This window comes from Tupaia chinensis, unplaced genomic scaffold (assembly GCF_000334495.1).
Source record: "Tupaia chinensis unplaced genomic scaffold, TupChi_1.0 Scaffold000423_1, whole genome shotgun sequence".
Lineage (NCBI taxonomy): Eukaryota > Metazoa > Chordata > Mammalia > Scandentia > Tupaiidae > Tupaia > Tupaia belangeri.
The window spans coordinates 1665765-1687579 of record NW_006159928.1 but is presented as its reverse complement, the minus strand read 5'-3'; the positions used below and the strand labels follow the sequence as shown (position 1 = coordinate 1687579).

At 37.7% G+C, this 21815-nt stretch overlaps 1 protein-coding gene across 5 annotated transcripts in view; it reads left to right on the top strand.

Annotated features, from left to right (window-relative positions):
* The window catches only part of ATP2B1 (ATPase plasma membrane Ca2+ transporting 1), a 129068-nt gene that overhangs the window by 47212 nt on the left and 60041 nt on the right, over nucleotides 1-21815 (top strand). For all 5 annotated transcript variants that reach the window (XM_006154815.3, XM_006154814.3, XM_006154816.3 and 2 more), the window contains one exon: nucleotides 10387-10816. In XM_006154815.3, coding sequence (XP_006154877.1) covers nucleotides 10609-10816 — 208 coding nt within the window. In that variant the 5' untranslated portion in view covers nucleotides 10387-10608. The remainder of the gene's footprint in view (nucleotides 1-10386; nucleotides 10817-21815) is intronic.

The following is a 21815-nucleotide window of genomic DNA, read 5'->3' as shown; positions in this document are numbered from 1 at the left end:
AAGCAAAGAGAAGTAAAGGGAGGTAAGTTGTACTGGAGAGAATCTTGAATGTTGGACATTTCTAAGTGAATAGTGACTTTAATATGTAGCTCTAGCTTTGAGAAGCAGTTACAGAGTATAAATCAGAGTCTCAGAATGGTCAGCAATTATGAAACCAGAGTGTTCCAGAGATCATCTGATGTGCGATGGCTTGGGTTATAATTCAGCACATCACCAGTATCTATAATCTTTGCACTTTGATGTGTCAACCATAAATCAAATTCTTGCCTGATATCCTCTTAAATACAGACTACCTTATTTTTTAGTCCGATTATTTGAATACATTACAAGAGCGAATATTGATTCACTTAGCTGTTCTTTAATATCACAACTAGAAATTGCAAAAGACTCAACTATCAAACTATATCAATAAAAAGGGGATAAAAAATTAGGAATGTATCTTCTGTTCTTACTTCCATATTCACTTGTTCAAACACTATAATAAATGATTCATGAAATCCAGAGTTCTTAATTAGGAAAACAAAACTCATGTTAAATTTACAGAAAAGAGTTATGCCTCCCTCAGTATCACTAACTTTATTTTTGTGAGCTCGTTCAGGGACATAATGAGCATCCTGTTTCCTTAAGCATTTAAGTGTAAGTTCTTGTGAATTGACAGGATAGAGCTCTTAAGAACTGAGTAGGCCGACAGAGCAGCTGGTGTGACATTCAAGTGTTCATACTGCCTTTTAGCTCCTGAACAGAAGGTAAGAAAACAGTTTTAATTTAGAAATCCTTCTTTGACTATAGCTGAAAATTTCAACACCACTGAGACTAGAAAATATGATAGAACATTTGGTTCTCATATTTAACTGGAGATATAGTATGGTCTTATATTTGGTAAACTGCACTGAATTATATAAAATTAGCTGAGCTTTTCAAAAGCTCATTTTTTATTAGGAAATTGATTTTAAGCTTATAGTTCAAAGAAGAGCATTTCTATTCAGTAAACACTGAACACCTACTATGTGCTTAAGAGTACTGGGAGTAAAAATGAATGGCACATATCCTACCTTGAGTTCACAGTCAATAGAGAGAGAAAGCATTACAGCTATGTGATATAAGCTGTAATAGAAGTAATCTATTTGTTTCCCACCCTGAGAGGTTTGCTAAAGTGGTCATGCTGAATTTAAAAGTGACAGCAGCTGTAACTTGTCCTTTAAAGTACTGTGCTTAGTTTTTGCCTCTGGTGGAAGAGTTTACTAGATGGTAAGTTATCGAGAAGAGGAACTAATTTAGTCAACATAGACACAAGGATGGTATTTATGAGTTTGAGACTAATGAATCAGGCATTGTAGACAGTGCTTATTTTCTGCTCCGTCAGTTCTGTAAAAACTGAAATCCTGTTTGGTGAATTTACTCTCCTGTTGATAATTCTTTTTTTTTTTTGGGGGGGGAGAGGTTTTTGCTATAGGGCGCGTGCGCTCGCCAGACAGACAGAGAGATAGAAAGCAGGAAATCACCCCCCAGGGGGGATGGCTACGCCGCAATCCCTTCTCCTCCATTCTCCTCTCGGGATCTTGGGCACGCTCGCACACGCGCCCGGCGTGAGTTTAAGCCACAGGGTCCGGGACTTGAACCGTGGTCGACTATGTGGGAGTCCAGCGACATAGCCATTACGCTAACTGCTGGTCCTTCCTGTTGATAATTCTTATATACCTTATAAACAAGCTTGTATAGGCCTTATACTCTTATATGTGAGTATGTTTGTTTTCTTTAAGCCCCTAAAAAGTGAAAAGAAAAAAAAAGTTCAAAGTAATATTAATTTGAGTCATCCCTTGGTTTCTTTGGAGTGTTTTAATATACCAAAACTCTATAAAACAAACTCCCTACCAGATTCATGATCTTAAAGTGTCTGCACTTTCCTTAAATGTAAGCATGGTTACATAGTTATATACTGCCCAACACCCCCTCAGGAGGCATTTGTGGTAGTGAGTTTTAGGTAGTTCACACTCACTGAGGGTCCCTGCTATGTGAGGCCAAGATTTCTTAATTTATGAGGTAGTTTTCATTGTCAGTAACACCCACAGTAAGAAACAGCTATAAAGACTAGTTATCTCTCTTGCCATAGCTATCTGTCTGCATGTAGGAGTGGAATTAATTTTATAATAAAGAAAAAATAAATAACCTATGGAAATGGAGCTCTCTCCCTTCTCTTTTTTAAAGTTATTATTATTAATCATAGAGTGTGTATGCATGTAAGTACGTACCCCTGAGAGAGTCTCATCACACTACAATTCCCCTTCCCCCTCCCCTCCAACTCCTTAGGATCCCGAGCAACAGGCATTTAAGAGCATCCAAGCATGTTTTTATGCTGATTCAGTATCTAAACCCACAGTCAATCAAGTGACTTCTAGTTTTACAGGACTCTTGTATTACCCCCCCTTTGTTACAGTGACTGGGGCATAAAGATATCTTGAGTATCCTTTCTTGCTTGCTTGCTTTCAGAAATTTTTGTTATATGGTGAGCATGCTTGCCAGAGAGACAGAGACAGAAAGTGAGAAATTACCCCTTAGAGGGGATAGCCATGCCACAGTCCCTTCTCCATTCCCCCTTGGGATTTTGGGCACGTGTGCGCACACACACACACACACACACACACACACACACCCAGTGTGTTTTAAGCTGCCAGGTCTGAGCTTGAACCACGGTCATTTATTGTGGGAGTCAAGTGATGTAACCATTACTTCCATCTGCTGATCCCTCAATATTCTTTTTTTTTTTTTTTTGGAGAGGTTTTTTTGCTATAGGGCGCGTGCGCTCACCAGACAGAGAGAGAGAGACATAGAGACAGAAAACGAGAAATCACCCCCCAGGGGGGATGGTCACACCGCAATCCCTTCTCCTCCATTCTCCTCTCGGGATCTTGGGCACGCACGCACACGCGCCCAGCGTGAGTTCTAAGCCACCGGGTCCTGGACGTGAACCACGGTCGACTATGTAGGAGTCCAGCGACATAGCCATTACACTAACTGCTGGTTCCCTCAATATTCTTTTTTGAAAGATTTTAGTTAAAAATGAATTTTAAAAAATGTGCCAGAGGGTACATGCACAATAGAGAGGGAGACCAAGTCTCCCTTTGACCTGGTAGTAGTAGTACTACGATCCCCTTTCCCCAATCCTTCATCCACCGAGATCTAGACACATGAATCCATGGGTCCAGGATTTGAACTTCAGTCAGCCGTAGGAGATCCTATTCCATCCACACAGCACTTTATAGGGCTTAATAGGAGCACTGTAAGGACTACTAACCCAAAAACATTCGTTGTCAATCGAACAATGCTTCTGATGTTTGGGTGTTGGTACCTGTTTTAAAGTACAATGCCAGTTATTTTCTTGATGACTATAACTTCCTTAAAACCTGTACATAGTCATGATTTATCCTATGATTTAAATTTTGGTTTACTCTTGTTTTTAAATGACTTTTTGGGTGTTTAGTGCTTTATTTTATTAGAAGCATTTTTATCCTTTCTTAAAAGCAGACGATTATGAGTGTTTGGTTTCAGTGGCTATGGGAAGAGTAGTTGGATTTGATCTTCAGAATCTTTGAGCTGTTAAATTCCAGGATCTTTCCTTTGTAACTATTATTTAACAGAATGAAGGCCTTTTAAAAATGTGTTTATACTTAGTATTTAATTTTGATTAAGAGTTAGTAACTTTTGGGCCAGCAGATGGCTAGCAGTTACTTTGCTGGACTCCTACATGGTCGACTATGGTTCAAGTACCAGACCTGGTGACTTGAAAATAATGCTTTCCACATGCGTGTTCGTGCCCAAGATCTGAGAGTTGAATGGAGGAGAGGAACTGTGGCATGGCCATCTCCCCAGGCGGTGATTTCTCACTTTCCCTCTCACTGTCTCTGTCTTTTTCCACAGTCCTCTCCCCTCACAAGTACATACGCCCTAAGGCAAAAGTGTGCGCACACACACACACACACACACACACACACACACCCAGTGTGTTTTAAGCTGCCAGGTCTGAGCTTGAACCACGGTCATTTATTGTGGGAGTCAAGTGATGTAACCATTACTTCCATCTGCTGATCCCTCAATATTCTTTTTTTTTTTTTTTTGGAGAGGTTTTTTTGCTATAGGGCGCGTGCGCTCACCAGACAGAGAGAGAGAGACATAGAGACAGAAAACGAGAAATCACCCCCCAGGGGGGATGGTCACACCGCAATCCCTTCTCCTCCATTCTCCTCTCGGGATCTTGGGCACGCACGCACACGCGCCCAGCGTGAGTTCTAAGCCACCGGGTCCTGGACGTGAACCACGGTCGACTATGTAGGAGTCCAGCGACATAGCCATTACACTAACTGCTGGTTCCCTCAATATTCTTTTTTGAAAGATTTTAGTTAAAAATGAATTTTAAAAAATGTGCCAGAGGGTACATGCACAATAGAGAGGGAGACCAAGTCTCCCTTTGACCTGGTAGTAGTAGTACTACGATCCCCTTTCCCCAATCCTTCATCCACCGAGATCTAGACACATGAATCCATGGGTCCAGGATTTGAACTTCAGTCAGCCGTAGGAGATCCTATTCCATCCACACAGCACTTTATAGGGCTTAATAGGAGCACTGTAAGGACTACTAACCCAAAAACATTCGTTGTCAATCGAACAATGCTTCTGATGTTTGGGTGTTGGTACCTGTTTTAAAGTACAATGCCAGTTATTTTCTTGATGACTATAACTTCCTTAAAACCTGTACATAGTCATGATTTATCCTATGATTTAAATTTTGGTTTACTCTTGTTTTTAAATGACTTTTTGGGTGTTTAGTGCTTTATTTTATTAGAAGCATTTTTATCCTTTCTTAAAAGCAGACGATTATGAGTGTTTGGTTTCAGTGGCTATGGGAAGAGTAGTTGGATTTGATCTTCAGAATCTTTGAGCTGTTAAATTCCAGGATCTTTCCTTTGTAACTATTATTTAACAGAATGAAGGCCTTTTAAAAATGTGTTTATACTTAGTATTTAATTTTGATTAAGAGTTAGTAACTTTTGGGCCAGCAGATGGCTAGCAGTTACTTTGCTGGACTCCTACATGGTCGACTATGGTTCAAGTACCAGACCTGGTGACTTGAAAATAATGCTTTCCACATGCGTGTTCGTGCCCAAGATCTGAGAGTTGAATGGAGGAGAGGAACTGTGGCATGGCCATCTCCCCAGGCGGTGATTTCTCACTTTCCCTCTCACTGTCTCTGTCTTTTTCCACAGTCCTCTCCCCTCACAAGTACATACGCCCTAAGGCAAAAGCCTCTTAAAAAAAAAAAAGCTTTTATAAAATTTTCAAAATCATAGATCAGTAATTTGTCTTAATATAGAATTAGCCATGGGTTCAGGACCTTTATAAAATACTAATTTTTTCTTTTTAAAAATTTGCTGAAACACAGAACTAGTAAATAGAAGTTTGACTTAACATTTATTTCAGTATATCAAATAATACACTGGTTCTCTTTTCCACTAGGCTTAGGAATACTATTTCTTGAGACCAGCAGATGGCATGATGGTAAAAAGTGGCTCATTTGCACTTGGTGCTTTTTCCTCTTACTTCCTTTTCATTAAACAGTTGGGGAATTGAACACGATCTGTTCGGTAGTCATGTGTTTATCAAAGCTTTGTGGTTTGCAGACTAATAGAAAACTCAATTTCAAAAGGCATTTATTGACAAATTATCAAAAAGATTAGGGATAGAGCAAACTGAGCCACAGGTTCAAATGGACTGACAGGCCTATGAACCTTTTCTCTCTCTGCTTTATATTCTCTCTGTTAGATTAATTCTCAGAAGCTTTTTACTTGTGGTAACAGATGGCCATCATAGCTCTTCACATCTCTCTCAAATTTACATTCATTAGGACGAAACAAGTCTCTGCCTTGAAATCACAGAAGTCTCATTGTCACCCACTGGACCTTGCTGGGTCACATGCATCTTTCCAAACCAGTGATGAATACAGCTGGGTGTGAATATGGAACCCTCCTTAAACTCTTGAGAGTTGAGGAAGGCCAAATTCCTAAACAAAAAGTAGGGCTGTTGCTGAACGATGGGGAAAAGAAGGCTGAGGTGGCAAATAGCAAATACCTATAACAGTGCCCCTTTAGTACCCATTTTCTCAGAGAAATTGGTATATTTGATATTTGATTACTTTAAAATTTTAATTTTATTTATTTTTACCTATAAGAACTTCTATTATGACACAATTAATGAGGAGACTTAAAGTGGAAGTAAGATAGTGGAAAGAGCATGCTTTTTGAGTCAGAATATGTATTGAAATCCTAGCATTATATTATATATTGGGTCAAAAGTGTAAAAGTCATGACACATTTTTGCATATAAAAAATACGGCATATGGCATGACTTTTCTGGTGACTCAATATATCCCTATTATTGAGGCATTTAAGGGCATCCAATAAATAACACTTTTTTTTTCCTGTTTGATTTCTGTCAAAAGAAGAGATAATTTGTCATGTATTAATTAAAAAATTGAGTCCTGTTATGATGAAAGTTGAAATGAAAGACTTGTTTTCAGTGTGATAATAGTGAGGATCTAATATTGTTCCCAGAATCAAACGGTTAATTGCCTCCACTCAGACACTTTGAGCAACAGTCAGCTCTGTAATCTGTGTGTCTGCCTCCAAATAGATCAGAATGCTTGATGAGTCCTTTAGGCGTCTGGCTCCCAAAAGAAGGCAAAGAAGTGAAGAAGTTATATATGTGTGTCTCTAGGAAGACCTCCTGTCACACAGGTCATTTCATCTAATGGTAATTGGTACAAAGAGCAGGCCAAGAATTGTTGAGAAAAATTTCTCTTTATGGGAACCAGATGATAGGTGAGCTGTCAACATACAGATTTATGAATCTTAATTATTTTATCTGTTAAAAAATAATAATTAAGCATGTGATGTTTAGAACAACAATTCAGGGTATGAAATTTAGGAAGATTATCAAATAACCACTCTCCCCATTTTTTGAAGTTTTTATAATTGATGTGTGAGTAGGAGGGAACCGACTTTGCCTAGGAGATGATTAAAATTAGTAATTGGACAAGCATAAAGATTTTTCAAGTGGGAGGAAGCAAATAATGAAAGAAAATGTCTTACAGAATCTGTAACTATCACATCTTGCAAAAATTTAACCCATTGCAAACTGTTTTACTAGCCATCTTCAGCTTGCTAGTATAAATTCCTAAGTTTATCCCCATAGTCTGATGGTTTTTAGAGTGTGTTCCCTGGATCTCTCAGCCTGAGAACTTGTTAGAAATGGGAATTATGTAGCCTCATCTTAATCCCCCTGAACCCATTGGGTCGTTGGAAAAGTCATGACTTATTTTTCTGTTTCTTTGCAAAAATGCATTATGACTTTCCCAGATGACCCAATAAAACTCTGGAGGTGAGGACCAGCTATCTATCTTTTAACGAACCCTCTGTGATTTTTTGATAAATGCTGAAATATGAAGACCTCATACCATGATTAGCAAATATCCTTATAACAATTTCATAGCTATAAATTAATTGCATTTACCAATATCTTTTCTAATTTCTAGTCATCAAATATTTTGGGAGATGGGTAGATTGCTGGAGGAGAGAGAAGCTGAATGGGTAAAGTAGTGCTGAGCAGTAGAACATTTTAATCATGCAGGTTAGGATATAGTGGCATGATGCCTATTTTAAAAACTAAATGTAGCAACAGGATGTGTAAAGGATTGTTTGTAGATGATATTAGAATGAAGAAGAATCTGGGGAATAGTGGTTATAATTTGCATAGAGGGACTTGAAGATCAGAAAGAAACAGGGTTATACAGAAGAGAGTATTCAGAGGAAGAATTAGTTAAACTCAGTAACTGACTTGAAAATGGAGGGTTTAAGACTTCATACCTAGGGGCCAAGGATTGACACAGCAGCAAAATGTGACACTTTGCAAGGCTGACCCACAGGGGGAGGTCTCTGGACCTGAAGATCTTCTGGATTTATGTCCAGAGACCTTCTTGAGTTTACCAGTAGCCCATAATCTAGGTCTAGATGATGCTGGGAGTAGATCATGGTGTCAGAGACATTAGGGGTGCTGACTCTCTTTCTCCTTTCTGTCTCTTATGAAAGAAAGAAATTAACCTTAAGAGCAAAATTGATTTAAGCTTAGGTGATCAGGATAATGATATTTCAGAAGGGAGCTGTCTTATTAGGAATAAAATGAATCCACTTTTGGACATGTTAACTTTGATGTAATTGTTTAAAGGGTATACTGGGGGCCAGCAGGTGGTGTAGTGGTTAGGGCACTGGACTCCTACATGGCCAACCACAGTTTGGGTACCAGACCTGGAGACTTGCTTTCTCATTTTGCCCCTCTCTGTCTCTCTCTGGTCAAATTAAAAATAATAATAAATACAATTAAATATGATAGTTATTTTTTTTAAAAGATATAGGGACCAGCAGTTGGCATAATGGCTATATTGCTGGACTCCCATGTAGTTGACCACGGTTCGAGTCCCGTACCCGGTGGCTTAAACTCACGCTGGGTGTGGATGCATGTATGCCCAAGATCTGGAGCAGAGAATGGAGGAGAAGGGTTTGTTGCATGGCCATCACCCAGGGGGTGATTTCTTGTTTTCTGTGTGTCTGTCTGTCTGTCTCTCTCTCTCTCTGACAAGTGCACATGCCCTATAGCAAAATCCTCTCCAAAAAAAAAAAAAAAAAAAAGAAATTTTGGACTTGCTCCTGCTCCATGATGTAGCCAATGTGTTGGTTAGAAATTAGGTCCCATATGGCAGCCGAAGTTTGAATCTCTGGCCTAGTTAGACTGAAGCATCCTAGGATCCAACAGGCTAGGGGACTGGAAGAAGGAGATTGCAAGCAATGACCAGACCCTGTGAAGGATACTTCTTCCCTCTCTCTTGCTCTCATGTACATATTCTGTCATGAACAAAGAAAAAAAATTAAAAATAAAAGGATAGATGATATGTATATCTATCTGTGTGTGTGTGTGTGTGTATACATATATATGTGTGTGTGTGTGTGTGTGTATGTATATACACACACAAATATCAAGAAAGAAGACTTGAGAGCTCATCTTTAGATAGGTAGCATAATACAAATACAAAATCTGATGAAGACATTCAAGATGGGGCAAGCAGGTGGAGTGGTGATTAAGGCTCTCTACTCCCACATGACTGACCACAGTTTGAGTCCTGGACCTGGCAACTTGCTCTCTCATTCCCCCCCCCCTCTCTCTCTCTCTGCCTCTCTGCTGAAAAGACATATCCTTGACCAAAAAATGTGGAAGATAACTATAATAATAATTAAAAAAGTAATTGTTACTTAAAAAAGTAAGTAATGCATCCATTCATTCCTCAGATGTTTACTGAGTATCTGCCATGTCAGGAACAAATCCTGCACTCAGGAATAGTATTGTAGATAAAAGTAGACAAAGTAATAACTCGAATGAACAAGGCAGTTTCAAATAATAATGCAGGTCACCAAAGAAAATAATATAGAGTGACAGAAAAGACTGACTAAGGAGTAGAAAATTTCCTTTTGCTATGTGGTCAAAGGAAAACCTGAGGCTATGATATGTGATAGAAATCTTGGTGGAAGACAGTTTTAGAAAGCCAAGAGACGGTGGAATGCCAGGGAGCAAAGAGTTACACAAAACTGTATTAAAGGGTTTGTTGTGCTTTTACTATTTCAGAGTCTATCCAACATGAAAGGTTTGGAGAGAGAGGTCCATGATATTAAAATGAATATAGGTTTGGAGGCAGCCTAGCTCAGGCATTTCAGCTGTTTGTTAGCTATACACAAAACTCCTTTATTTCTCTGAGTCTTAGTCTTGTCAGTAAAGTAAGGTATAATGACACCTCATGGGAATAAGTTGTGATACCTAAAGAGAGAATGCATTTAAAGCAACTAGCATAGTACTTGGAACATAGATGTTTAAATGCTAAGTGTTAATAACTGATCTTAATGGGGGCCAGCAAGTGGTGTGGTGGTTAAAGGCGCTGGACTCCCACATGGCCAACTGAGTTTCAAGTCTTGGACCTGGTGGCATGCTTTGTCTCTCTCTTTCTCTCACTCTTACTCTGTCCCTTTCTGGTCAAATTAAACAATATAAATAAATAATTAGTCTATTTAATACTGATAAGATCTAATGTCTTTTGACATATCACTTTATTTAGTAAAGTTATGCTTTGATTTTTATCACATAAAAAATGTTAAAGGTATGGGATTACAATTCATAAATATTTATATAATTAAATGATGTAATTTGGTTTACTACCTGAGACATTTAGAAAGTATGCTTATGTGCATAATACTATAAGGTAGATTTCATTAACTTTTAAATATTGTTTTCTTACAGATATGTACATCTCATGATTGATATGAAGAAACTAGTCATGGGCCAAAAGTCAAGATACTTCTCTGAGAAATGTTGCTACTGATGCTGCTTTACAAAGTTATACAATGAGTGTTTGGTTTAAGAAAGATTTTCATATTTAAAAGATTTTCATCTTGGAAATATTATCAAGTGAAAATTGGAATTTTTTGGGAAACATTTTCCTTTTAATAAATTATACTTGTAATGGGCGACATGGCAAACAACTCAGTTGCATATAGCGGTGTGAAAAACTCTTTGAAGGAAGCTAATCATGATGGGGACTTTGGAATTACGCTCGCGGAGCTGCGAGCACTCATGGAGCTCAGGTCTACAGATGCATTACGAAAAATACAGGAAAGTTATGGAGACGTCTATGGAATTTGCACCAAGTTGAAAACATCTCCCAATGAAGGTAAGTTTCATTATGTTCATTTTAGTCCTTTGTGCAGAGTGCTAGATATTTGGCTCTTAAACAAGCTTCTGTTGACTTGGCTGTTGTATAATTATGCCATAATTGTAGCGACATTAAAGATGAGCCAGTTATCAGATTAGTGCAGTTAAAATATCTTTAGATTAAGAAATAATGTTGCAAATTACATGTTTTAGCTTGATGAGATACAATAACATACTTTTGTACCTATTATTGCTGCCTTATTTTTGATAAGATTCTCTTTCCACTAAAGCTGGGGAGAATGGAATGAGACTTGGTAGCAACACCAGGGGATTCAGTGGAAATAATTCTGCTCACTATTCTTCATTTTCCTGGGTGGCTTAAAATAATTGTCACCACCAATAGATGAGCAAGTTGTTTTTAGCTTTGGGAAGACTAAACTTTAATATTTAGTTCAGAAAGTTCTAAAGCAAATGGAGACTAGATAACAATTTTTCTCCTAGACGACATTTTCTTTGGTTAAAAATAGTATTCAGTCGTTGAATTATGTTGATTTTTTTTGTTGTTCAAAGTCACCTTTGATTTCCTAATTCTTGATTTGTAGTAAGTATCTTTTTGAGAAAAAGAAAGGAAAATCATCATAATTTCTTTGCATTATGGTCTTTGAAATTATTTGATTAAAAAAATAGCCTTTACCATAGATCATGATCAATATAACATTAAGGCTTAAAAATTTCAGAAAGACATTTCCATATTGCAAAAACGGGTGGACACATGAGGATGAGTGTTTGGTGCTTACAAATTTATTTTAATAAGAATGGAAAATTATTCATGTAAAATCTGAAAACTATTAGTATATATTCAGAGCCAGTTTTAGAGAAATTATGCAAAAACATTTTCTTAAATTTTATTCTGAAACATTTATGCCATACTGTTGCTTATAAAATTTAACATAGCAGCCCAAAATCATTTCCAAAACTGTTGAAAATTTTAAATCAAGGGACCAGTAGTTGGTATAATGGCTATTTTGTTGGACTCCCATGTAGTTGACTGTGGTTCAAGTCCTGAACCTGGTGGCTTAAACTCACGCCGGGTGCATGTGTGTGCATGCCCAAGATCCCTGAGAGGAGAATGGAGGAGAAGGGATTGCAGTATGGCCATCCCCCCTTGGGTGTGATTTCTCACTTTCTGTCTCTCTGTCTCATTCTGTCTTTCTTGTGAGCACACACGCCCTATAGCAAAAGCCTCTCTAAAATAAAAAAAAAAGGAAAAAAATTTAATCAAGTAAAGAATTATTTAAAATCTTATGTAGTTACTTGTAAATTGGTATTTTTTTAAAAAGAACTACTTAATTTTGTTTATTTTTTCATTGATTTATTTATCTTTTTAAATTTGACCAGAGAGAGAGAGGGAGAAGAGAGGACAAGTGAGAAAGCAAACCACCAGGTCCAGGACTCCCACCATGGTCGGCCATGTAGGACTGTCCAGTGCCCTAACCATGATGCCACCTGTGGTCCCTGAATTAATAATTATTTTAATGATAGTTACTTTGACCTCTTTGAGGTGCCATTGTCAGTGCTCACACGTCTCGTACAAAGGCTTCTTCAAAATTTAGAGTATATTCTTTTCTTTGAACATCTGTTAACTCTTCAAGATTTTCTGAATCTTTTAAGTGGAAACCACTAAAAACATGAACTTCTAAGCTATACTTGATATATGCTATATCATTTTAAGGTAGTTAGGAGTAGCTTCAAAGAATTAGAAACAGACCAGTGCACTCTGAATAGTAATTTGATAAAACTCACAGCTTATCATTATGGAAACCTACTTTGAAATATTAGCTAACTTTATAGTATCTTAGAGATGTGTACATTAATCCGCTGATATCACTTGGTTAGATCCATTAATTCATGTGTACTTAGTACAGTTAATAGAAAACCTAATTGTTGAATGTTTTGTGATCATCAGATAGATAGGAAGTGTAACGTTAAAGAGCCCTCAGTATAATTGCATAGTTCATAAAAGCCACATTGAACTTCATTTCTTCTTTCTGTCTTCCTTCGGAACTTCCTTTCTTTTACCTTCCTTCCTTCCTTCCTTTCTCTTTCTTTCTTTCTTTCTTAGGGTTTTTGCCATATTGCACTCTCCAGAGGGAGAGGCAGTGAGTTGGAAAGTGAGAAATCACGTTTCAGAGGAGATGCCACACTGCAATCCATTCTTGTTATTTTGAGCATGTGCCTGGTGTGATTTTCAAGTCACTGGGTCAAGACTCAAACAGTGGTCAGCCATGTGGGAGTCTAGCACATTAACCACTATGCCCCTTGAACTTCATTTTCAAATCATACTTAATTATACTTCACTCAACCATGTCTTTATATTTCTCTGCTATAGTTAATCAGAATTCTTGTCTTCTAATAACATTTTTTGCGCCTTCTCCTTTTTAAAGATATGATTTATTGGTTCACAGTGTAGTTTCTTTTGTGCTATTATTTTGGACAGTACTGCTTGCATTGATTTTGGTTTAATTAATGAAATAAAGAAATTAACTGAATTTTGCACCTAGCAAGTGTTTTTTAAAATTTGGAAAAAGGGTAGTTACGTATCCTTTGACAACATTCTAGAAGCTATGTTTACTCTCTAGAAGCACATAACACTCAAAAATTTATGGTAATTGTTGCAGCTTTGCGGTATTAAATAAATATATGCGTTATTTTCCCCTCTTGTATTCTTATAAAGTTCTTGCTCATGTTCTTCCTATTATTGTAAATTTAATAATTGATAAAATGTGTACAAGCCTTTGTTTTTATTTATGTATAAACAATTTGTCACTTTGAAATATTCTTTTAAGAAATGTGTTTGTGTTTATAGTTGCTAGAAGTATAAATAAAAATAGCAGACTTCGTGGGAATATTATTTCCAAAGGAATCTTCACAGTTTAATTTAGTAGAAATAATTGACTCAGAAAGCTCATGAACATTTTGTCACTGATCAACTGGGCAGAGATAAATGAAACATGATCAAGAATAAGCAGTTAGGAATTTGTATGCCCCAAGACATGATCTAGATAGAAAGTATTCTTTTGTTAGAATAGCTTATGTATAGCTAGGAATAATGAAAACTAAAATGATTCTTCAAAGTGTATGAATTTTGATTAGGTACAAGTAATCTGTTGTTTACCTATTCCTTTAGTTTTTTCATTTATTAAGAAACACATAACAGTCTTTCATCAGACCTAGGATGTTGATTGTCATGTATTTATTATAACCCCTCCTAAGAAAAAGTGTTGGCAGTTACTGGCTAATTTTTAAGTATATAGTTAAATCACATCCCAATTTAAGAGATTTTAGTAAACTGTAAGAATATGTGTTACAGCTATCTTTAATTCCCATTGCTAGAATATTTTATTTATAGATTGTCTCCTATGTTCTAGGCCTTTGGCATACATCTATAAATGAAGCAAAAATTGCTGGCTTATTTTTACATGGGCATGACAGACAGTTCATAAGGCAACTAAATGACATTTCTAGTGTGTTAATGGCATGCTTAAGAGGAAAATAAATGGAGAAGGAAAATCAGAAATAATAGGGTACCGATATTAGATGTCTATAATATCTGGAGGAACCACCAAAAATTTTTTTTTTTTGATAGTAGCATCAAAAAAATGTTAAGTTACTTTTTTAAGTAACTTTTTTTGTGCCAGGTAGGTAATTAACACTTAAAATACTGACTCATTTTGTCTTTATACCACTTTTTTTTTTCAATAGATTTTTGCTATAGGGCATGTGAGTTTGCCCGAGAGACAGAAAGTGAGAAATCGACACCCCCCCCCACACACACACACCCTCCAGGGTAGGGGGGAATGGTCACACCACAGTCCCTTCTCTTTTGATCTCGGGAATTTGGGGCATGCTGCATACCTGACCAGCGTGAGTTTTAAGCTGCTGGGTCCAGGACTCAAACCACAGTCAGCTAAGTAGGAGTCCAGCAATATGACCATTATACCATCTTCTGGTCCTAGGTTTATACTGTTGTACAACTGAAGAACCTACAGCATAAAAGATCATGTAACTGGGGCCAGCAGGTGGCGTGATGATTAAGAGCGCTGGACTTGCAGATGGCCAACTACAGTTCCAGTACTGGACCTGGTGGCTTACTCTCTCACTTTCTCTTGCTTTGCCCCTCTCTGGTCAAATTAAAATGGGTAAAAAAATAAAGTTAAATAAAATAATTCTTTTTTTTTTTTTTTTTTTGGAGAGATCTTATGCTATAGGGCACATGTACTCGCCAGATAGACAGAGACAGACAGAGAAACAGAAAGGGAGAAATCACCCCCTGGTGGGGATCTCCTCTTGGGATCTTGGGCACACAAGCACACGCGCCTGGCGTGAGTTTAAGCAACCGGGTCCCGGACACGAACCACGGTCGACTATGTAGGAGTCTAGCGACATAGCCATTGCACTAACTGCTGTTCCCAATAAAATAATTTTTTTTAAAAATCGTACAATTTATCTAAAGTCTCACTCTGGCTACAAGTATCTCATTCTGGCTAGAGACCACGCTTTTAACCATAGTATAGTGTGTGCATTGCCTGTTAACAAGTTCAGTTTTTAGAGCTTGTAAAAGAGGTATTGAGAAAGAAGTACCTGTACTCCCTTCTCTAACAATATTTTTTGATGGAAAAACAAAATTGGGGGGGAAATTATATGATGAATGAAAGGTGGTTTAAAGACCTGCTTATCAGTTTGATTGATAAAGGCATGCCTTGTTCAAGAACTTGTATTAATATGTGTGTGCTTAACAATTGGCCAACCAATTTATCACTTTTTTCTAACCTTGATTTCTTTTAATTTGTTTTAAAGAATATTATATATATATACTGATGAATATAAAGGTTTTGAGCCAGATGTGATTTTAATATTAAAACTTCTTTGTGGTTCATTATTAATCATCATTGTTCTTAAATTGATACTATAAATTTCAAGGTTAACCAAAATTGAGATTGTAACTTTAGTTCTTTTTGTTAGAACAGTGGTTCGCAACCTTTTTGGCACCAGGTACCAGTTTTGTAGATGACGATTTTTCCATAGACTGGGATTGGGGTGGCAGGGGCAGTTTCAAGATTATGTAAGCACATTACATTTATTATGCATTTTATTTCTACTATTTTTACATTGGAATATATAATGAAATAGTTACGTGAGTTACCGTAATACAGAATCACTAGGCACCCTGAGTTTATTTTCCTGTACCTAGGTAGTCCCATCTGGGGGGATCCTGTGAGAATCTGAGGCTGCCATCGATGACAGGACATGGATCTCAGGCAGTAGTGCAGGCAATGGGGAGTGGCTATAAATATCCTCACTCATAGCTCATGTGCTCTGCAGCCCAGTTCCTAAGAGTCTGGGAGTTGGGGACCTCTGCTAGAGCAAGCACATCTGTCACATAGTCCTCAGAATATAAGAGGGTACTTTAATCCCAAAATAACCTTCTTCTAACATTGTAGCTGCCTAAAATGACCTTTATAGGTTTTTTTTCTGCATGTATGATTTTTTTTCCCCCTACAGTGGGTTTGTTATTCTAAGTGGCATTTCTCGCTCTCTCTCTTATTCCCTCCCTCCCTCCCTCCCTCTCTCTCTCTCTCTCTCTCTCTCTCTCTCTCTCTCTCTCTCTTTTCTCTCTCTCTCTCTTATTGGTTTTGCTGTAAGACACGTGTTTGCCGGAGAAAGAGACAGTGAGAAATCACCCCCCATGGGGCGATGGCCAAACTGCAATCCCTTCTCCATATCCTCTCAGGCACTGGGCATGTGCGCACACGCACCCAGAATGATTTTTAAGCTGTTGGGTAGGGACTTGAACTGCACAGTCAGCCATGTGGTACCTGTGCACCCCAATCCCCATGCCCCTTGATAGCCCTGGCATTTCTTGATCCTTTTGGTGTCACAGTAGCTTTTGGTATTTTTTCCATTTTAATGTATTCTTATGTTTGTTTTTTATATTGAATAGCTGAGTGGACTGTAAGAATAGGATTTCTGGAGCACAAGTCTTAGCTCTTGTATCATGTTTTTTGTTCAGTAAAAACTATCTTAGGCAAAGGATAAAAATGAATTCATAAAAATTAAAGTCAGGTGCTGGTGGTATTCCATAAGAGTCATGGCTTCGTGGTTAAGAAAGCAAATGAGACACTAAGTTTTGTAAGTAGTAGTTGCTAAAATTAGGTATAGAGGACATAGTAGCAAAGGAGACAGTAATGAAGAAAAACAAAAGAAGTGTGTGGTAGAAAGGAGGATAGGATCAACAGCAGTTGTCCCTAGCTGTTTAATGTTTCTATGTTTTAAATGACAGATTATCTTTGCACCCACTGTAAGTAAAATTCTTAGAAATGGTATGCTTTGAGCATGTTTTCATGGTGTCTTATAATAATACATTCACATATGGAAATTTATTTTTTAACTCTTTAAAAACTCAGCCCTTCACTCAATATAAATCATTATTTACTTATAGAGTACTCTTAAGACTGCTCTAATGACCTTATGTGTATACATGTGGTTATACAGGCTAGCACAGACATTCAGCAAGTGTTTGTGTGGCCATGGTGTGTCAACCATGTACATTTTAATATTTATAAGTTCCAGTGAGAATTTTATACTGATGATCCTGTATTACTTTGTCCTAGAAATTTATTGCTAGAAGATTATGCATTTAATTTAATACTCGCTCAAGTCAGTTTTCATTGCTTTAGAGGTTTTGGGGTTTTGTTTTTTGTTTTGTGTTTTGTGTTTTTTTTACTTTTAGTTTTGCTGTAGAGCATGTATGGTAAGGAGTGGGTGGGGGGAGTGAGAAGCACTCCCCAGGGAGGATAGCCATACTGGTATCTCTTCTACTCCATTCTCATTGGGATTTGGGGCATACCTGGCATGTTTCAAAAACCACCAGGTTTAGTACTTGAACCATGCAGTTCACCATGTTGGATCCATTTGCCTTAACTTCCATGCCACCAGCTGGCCCTGCTTTTCAGTCTTTGAAGATAGTTGTAACACTGACTACATCTCTTTAAAATGTGTAGCATATATATTTTGTAAAGTCATACTTGATAGAACCTGTTGTAGCTGGCCTTAGACTTTGTTTGTTTTTGGTTTTGTTTTATTTTTGTGGGGTTTTTGTTTTTGTTTTTAGAGGTTTTTGCTATAGGGTGCGTGCACTTGCCAGAAAGACAGAGAGAGAAAAGGCAAGAAATCACCCCGCGGGGGGGTGGCCATGCCGCAGTCCCTTCTCCATTCTTCTCTTGGGATCTTGGGCATGCACGCACACGTGCCCGGCTTGAGTTTAAGCCACCAGGTCCAGGACTCGAACTGCAGTTAACTACATGGGAGTCCAGCGACATAGCCAATACGCTAACTGCTAGTCCCTAGACTTTGTTTTTGAATCAAGTTTTCAGATGATAACAGCCATTTACTTCTCAAAAAAATCTCACTTGGCTTTGATAATGTGATTCTTTTAAAATTTTTTTTCTACATGGCCAATCTCATCAGCCTCTTGTGTTCTTTAGATGCTGGTTATCTTTAGGCTTCTATTCATCCATACAGTCCCTTGACTTTGCCATCTATAGCTTTGAGTTCATGTGCCATCTGGATACTGGTGACTCCCACATCTGTAGCTCTAGTTCAGTATTTCCTCTCAAGTTTTGGGCTTGAAAGCCCAGTTTATTTAATTAATCTCTGATTTCCCAACTTCTCCAAATTTTCCAATGAAACTGTTACCAATCTTTCTACTTAAGGTAGAAAGAAGCATTAGTAGTCTTGACTTTGACGTGAATATTTTACTCTACTCTTGCTCAGCTAGTCAACAGGATTTGGAAACCTAACCCCTAGCTTTCTCATAATCCAAGAGTATCTATACTTCTTTACATCTTCACCACTCTGATTGAAGGTACTGTCTTCTCTTAAATAATTCAGGTAACATAATAACCAGACTCTCTTCTCCTTAGTACTGCCTGCTACTTTCCTGCTTGAAGCTGGCTTTGGTTTTGAATTGCTTTTGGATTGAAGTTCAGTCTTCCCATTTAGGCTTACAAAAATCTCCTTTGGTCCAGCCCCTGCTTACTGCTCTAATGTCATCTCTTTGCCAATTTTCCTTCTCAATGTTTAAAGCACAGCTAAATTTTCAATTTTCTTTTTTAAGATTTACCAGATGACATATATGCTTAACAGAAAGAGAGAGAGGGAGAGGGAGGAGGGACTTCCCATGAGGAATGATCATACTGTAATCCCTTCTCCATTTTCCCTCCTTTTAGTATTTTGGGCATGAATACATGAGCCCAACATGTTTTTTCAAACCCAGTAATAAACCATGTGGTATTCAACCCCATAACCACCAGGTCATGGGTTCGTACAGTTTTCTTCAATAATATTATGCCAAGATTACTCTTATTTCAGGGCCTCTGCATACTGATCTTTTCACCTGAAACACTTTACCTTATCCTTTACCTAGTCCTTTTAGGACTGTTTATCTCTTAACTATTTTTCCAATCTCATAATCGGTATCTTAGAATTAGTTCTCTTATCTACCCCACCTAAATTGGGTTTGTTTCCTGTGTGTATTCCTGTATCATCCTTACCACTGCCATCATAATATTTTACATACCTGGGCTGTATTTAATGAATTCCTTGTCATCCCCTCACCCCCAGAAAAAACCATGGAATTCCTTGTGAACAAATGCCACAGAAAGGCATCCTGTCTGACTCATTTCTTTGGGTACTGAGTGCCTAGTATATGGGAGGCATTTGGAAATGAATACATAAGTTTGACTTTAGACTAGTGAGTTCTTAAACTTGTGGGTAGGGGAAGAATCACCTTTTCTTTGTAAATTGAAATACAATGAAAACGTTAGACTGCTTCCTAAGAAGCATGCACACAAAATTTCACGTTTATATGTTTTACTGTGGTCTTCACTTAGAAAATTCAAGTTGGCTGCTGCCACTACCCCCATCACACACACATGTATGTATACACACACAAACACAATTTTAAGTACAAATTTGATAATATTGTAGTATGTACTGTGCATTAACCATGATTTTCAATTAAACTAAATCTGCTTTAAATATTCCAGTAAATGCTGTCTCCCTCTCCACGCCTTTATTTCCTAGATTTAGACATAAGCTTATTAGTCTCAGCAGTTGGAATGCTATATTGTTAAATAAAATAGCAAGGTCTTGATATAATTTGTTCTTTATTACATAACGTGCCTTTTCCAAATATGAAGGTAGTACTCTTGGGCCATTAACTCTCTATTGATAGAATGAGTGTAGGCTCTTTTTAATCTCTACAGTGATTGATCCAGACCTTAAAAGCCTATGATTCTGAGGATGCCTTTGTTGGTTTTTGGTTTTATTTTCTGTTTGCAAAGCTTACTGGACTATAAGATCAATCTCATGCATGACCCTGACCTCATCCACTACACCACAATTAGCTGAGCCAATAAGACGAGGCAAATTTATCATGTTTACTCATTAGTTATTTGTAATTATTTGATATCCTATCTTTCATATTTTTAAAACTAGTACTATGTAATTTTATTACCAGTTCCACCAGCTTAATTATATCCCTTTCTCATAAACTTTACTTTTTTGCTCTTTACAATGGAAGCCTCTTTTTGCACCTACATTAGGCTATCCCCTCTGCCCTGGATTTTATTTCCTCTGACCTCTTCAAAGACTTTACTATTTGTCTATCTAAGACTATTATCCTTTGTCTCCTGTAGTTTCAATGTCAACTTCTCTACTTGATCATTTCCATTGGTAAATACCTCAATATGTGTCATCTACATTTAAGAAACAAAGTGCAGGATCAGCGGGTGGTGTGGTGCTAAGGACACTGGACTCCCACATAGCTGATCGCAGTTTGAGTCCTGGAACTGGCAGCTTTCTCTCTCTCTCTCATATTCTCACTCATTCACTGTCCCTCTCTGGTCAAAATCAGTTAAATGAAATGAAATTAAATAGTTCTTTAAAAAAAGTGCAAATAAAATCCATTGTAACTTACCTTACTACTTTATTTCTAAAGCATCACACTCCTCGAAAAAGTTACCTATACTTACTGTTTCCTCTTGCTCAGTCTCATTCTCTTCACTTTCTAATCAGACTTTCTTTCAGCCTCTATCTATCAAAGTAAAGTGGTTAACTCTCTGTCTTCAAACTACTAAACCTTGTAATACTATTTGCTGTAGTCAGCCACATCATCTTTTTAAAAACTCTTTTCTTCTCTAGACTTTGGTATTCGCATGAACTTAAACTTTTACTGCCCCCCTTTTTTCTTTTTTTGTTTTCTTTTTTTGTTTGTTTCGAGAGGTTTTCGCTATAGGGTGTGTGCGCTCGCCAGACAGACAGAGAGGGACATAGAGACAGAAAGTGAGAAATCACCCCCCAGGGGGGATGGTCACGCCACAATCCATTCTCCTCCTGGGATCTTGGGCGCACACGCACCCGGAGTGAGTTTTAAGCCACCGGGTCCGGGACACGAACCGCGGGCAACTACGTGGGAGTCCAGCGACATAGCCATTAAGCTAACTGCTGGTTCCCACCACCTCCCCTTTTTTTTTTTAATTGGCTGTTTCTTCTCATTTGCCTTTTGCTTCTCTTCTTTTATCTGACCATCCAATGTTAGAGCGCTCCAAGGCTATAGCCTAAGCCCTACTCTCTTCTTTTATACTTACCCTACCTAGCTTTTCAAGAATTAGAGTTTTCATTAGTCTACAGTTCCAGAATCTTCTTACTGATGGCCCTGTGGCTAGACGACTCCATAAGTTCTGAATATGTATAGCCAGCTGTCTACTAAACATCTTCACTTGTTCTGTTGAAGTGTATAAAACCAAAAACATTGATTCTTCCTTCTAACACCCCCCCACACCCAGTTTTCAATTCTCAAAGCCTTCCTTATCTTGGTAAATGACTCGTACCATCCACCTCATCAAGTGTTTAAACCAAAAAATAAGTCTTGGTATTATTCTTTATTCTTCTCTTTC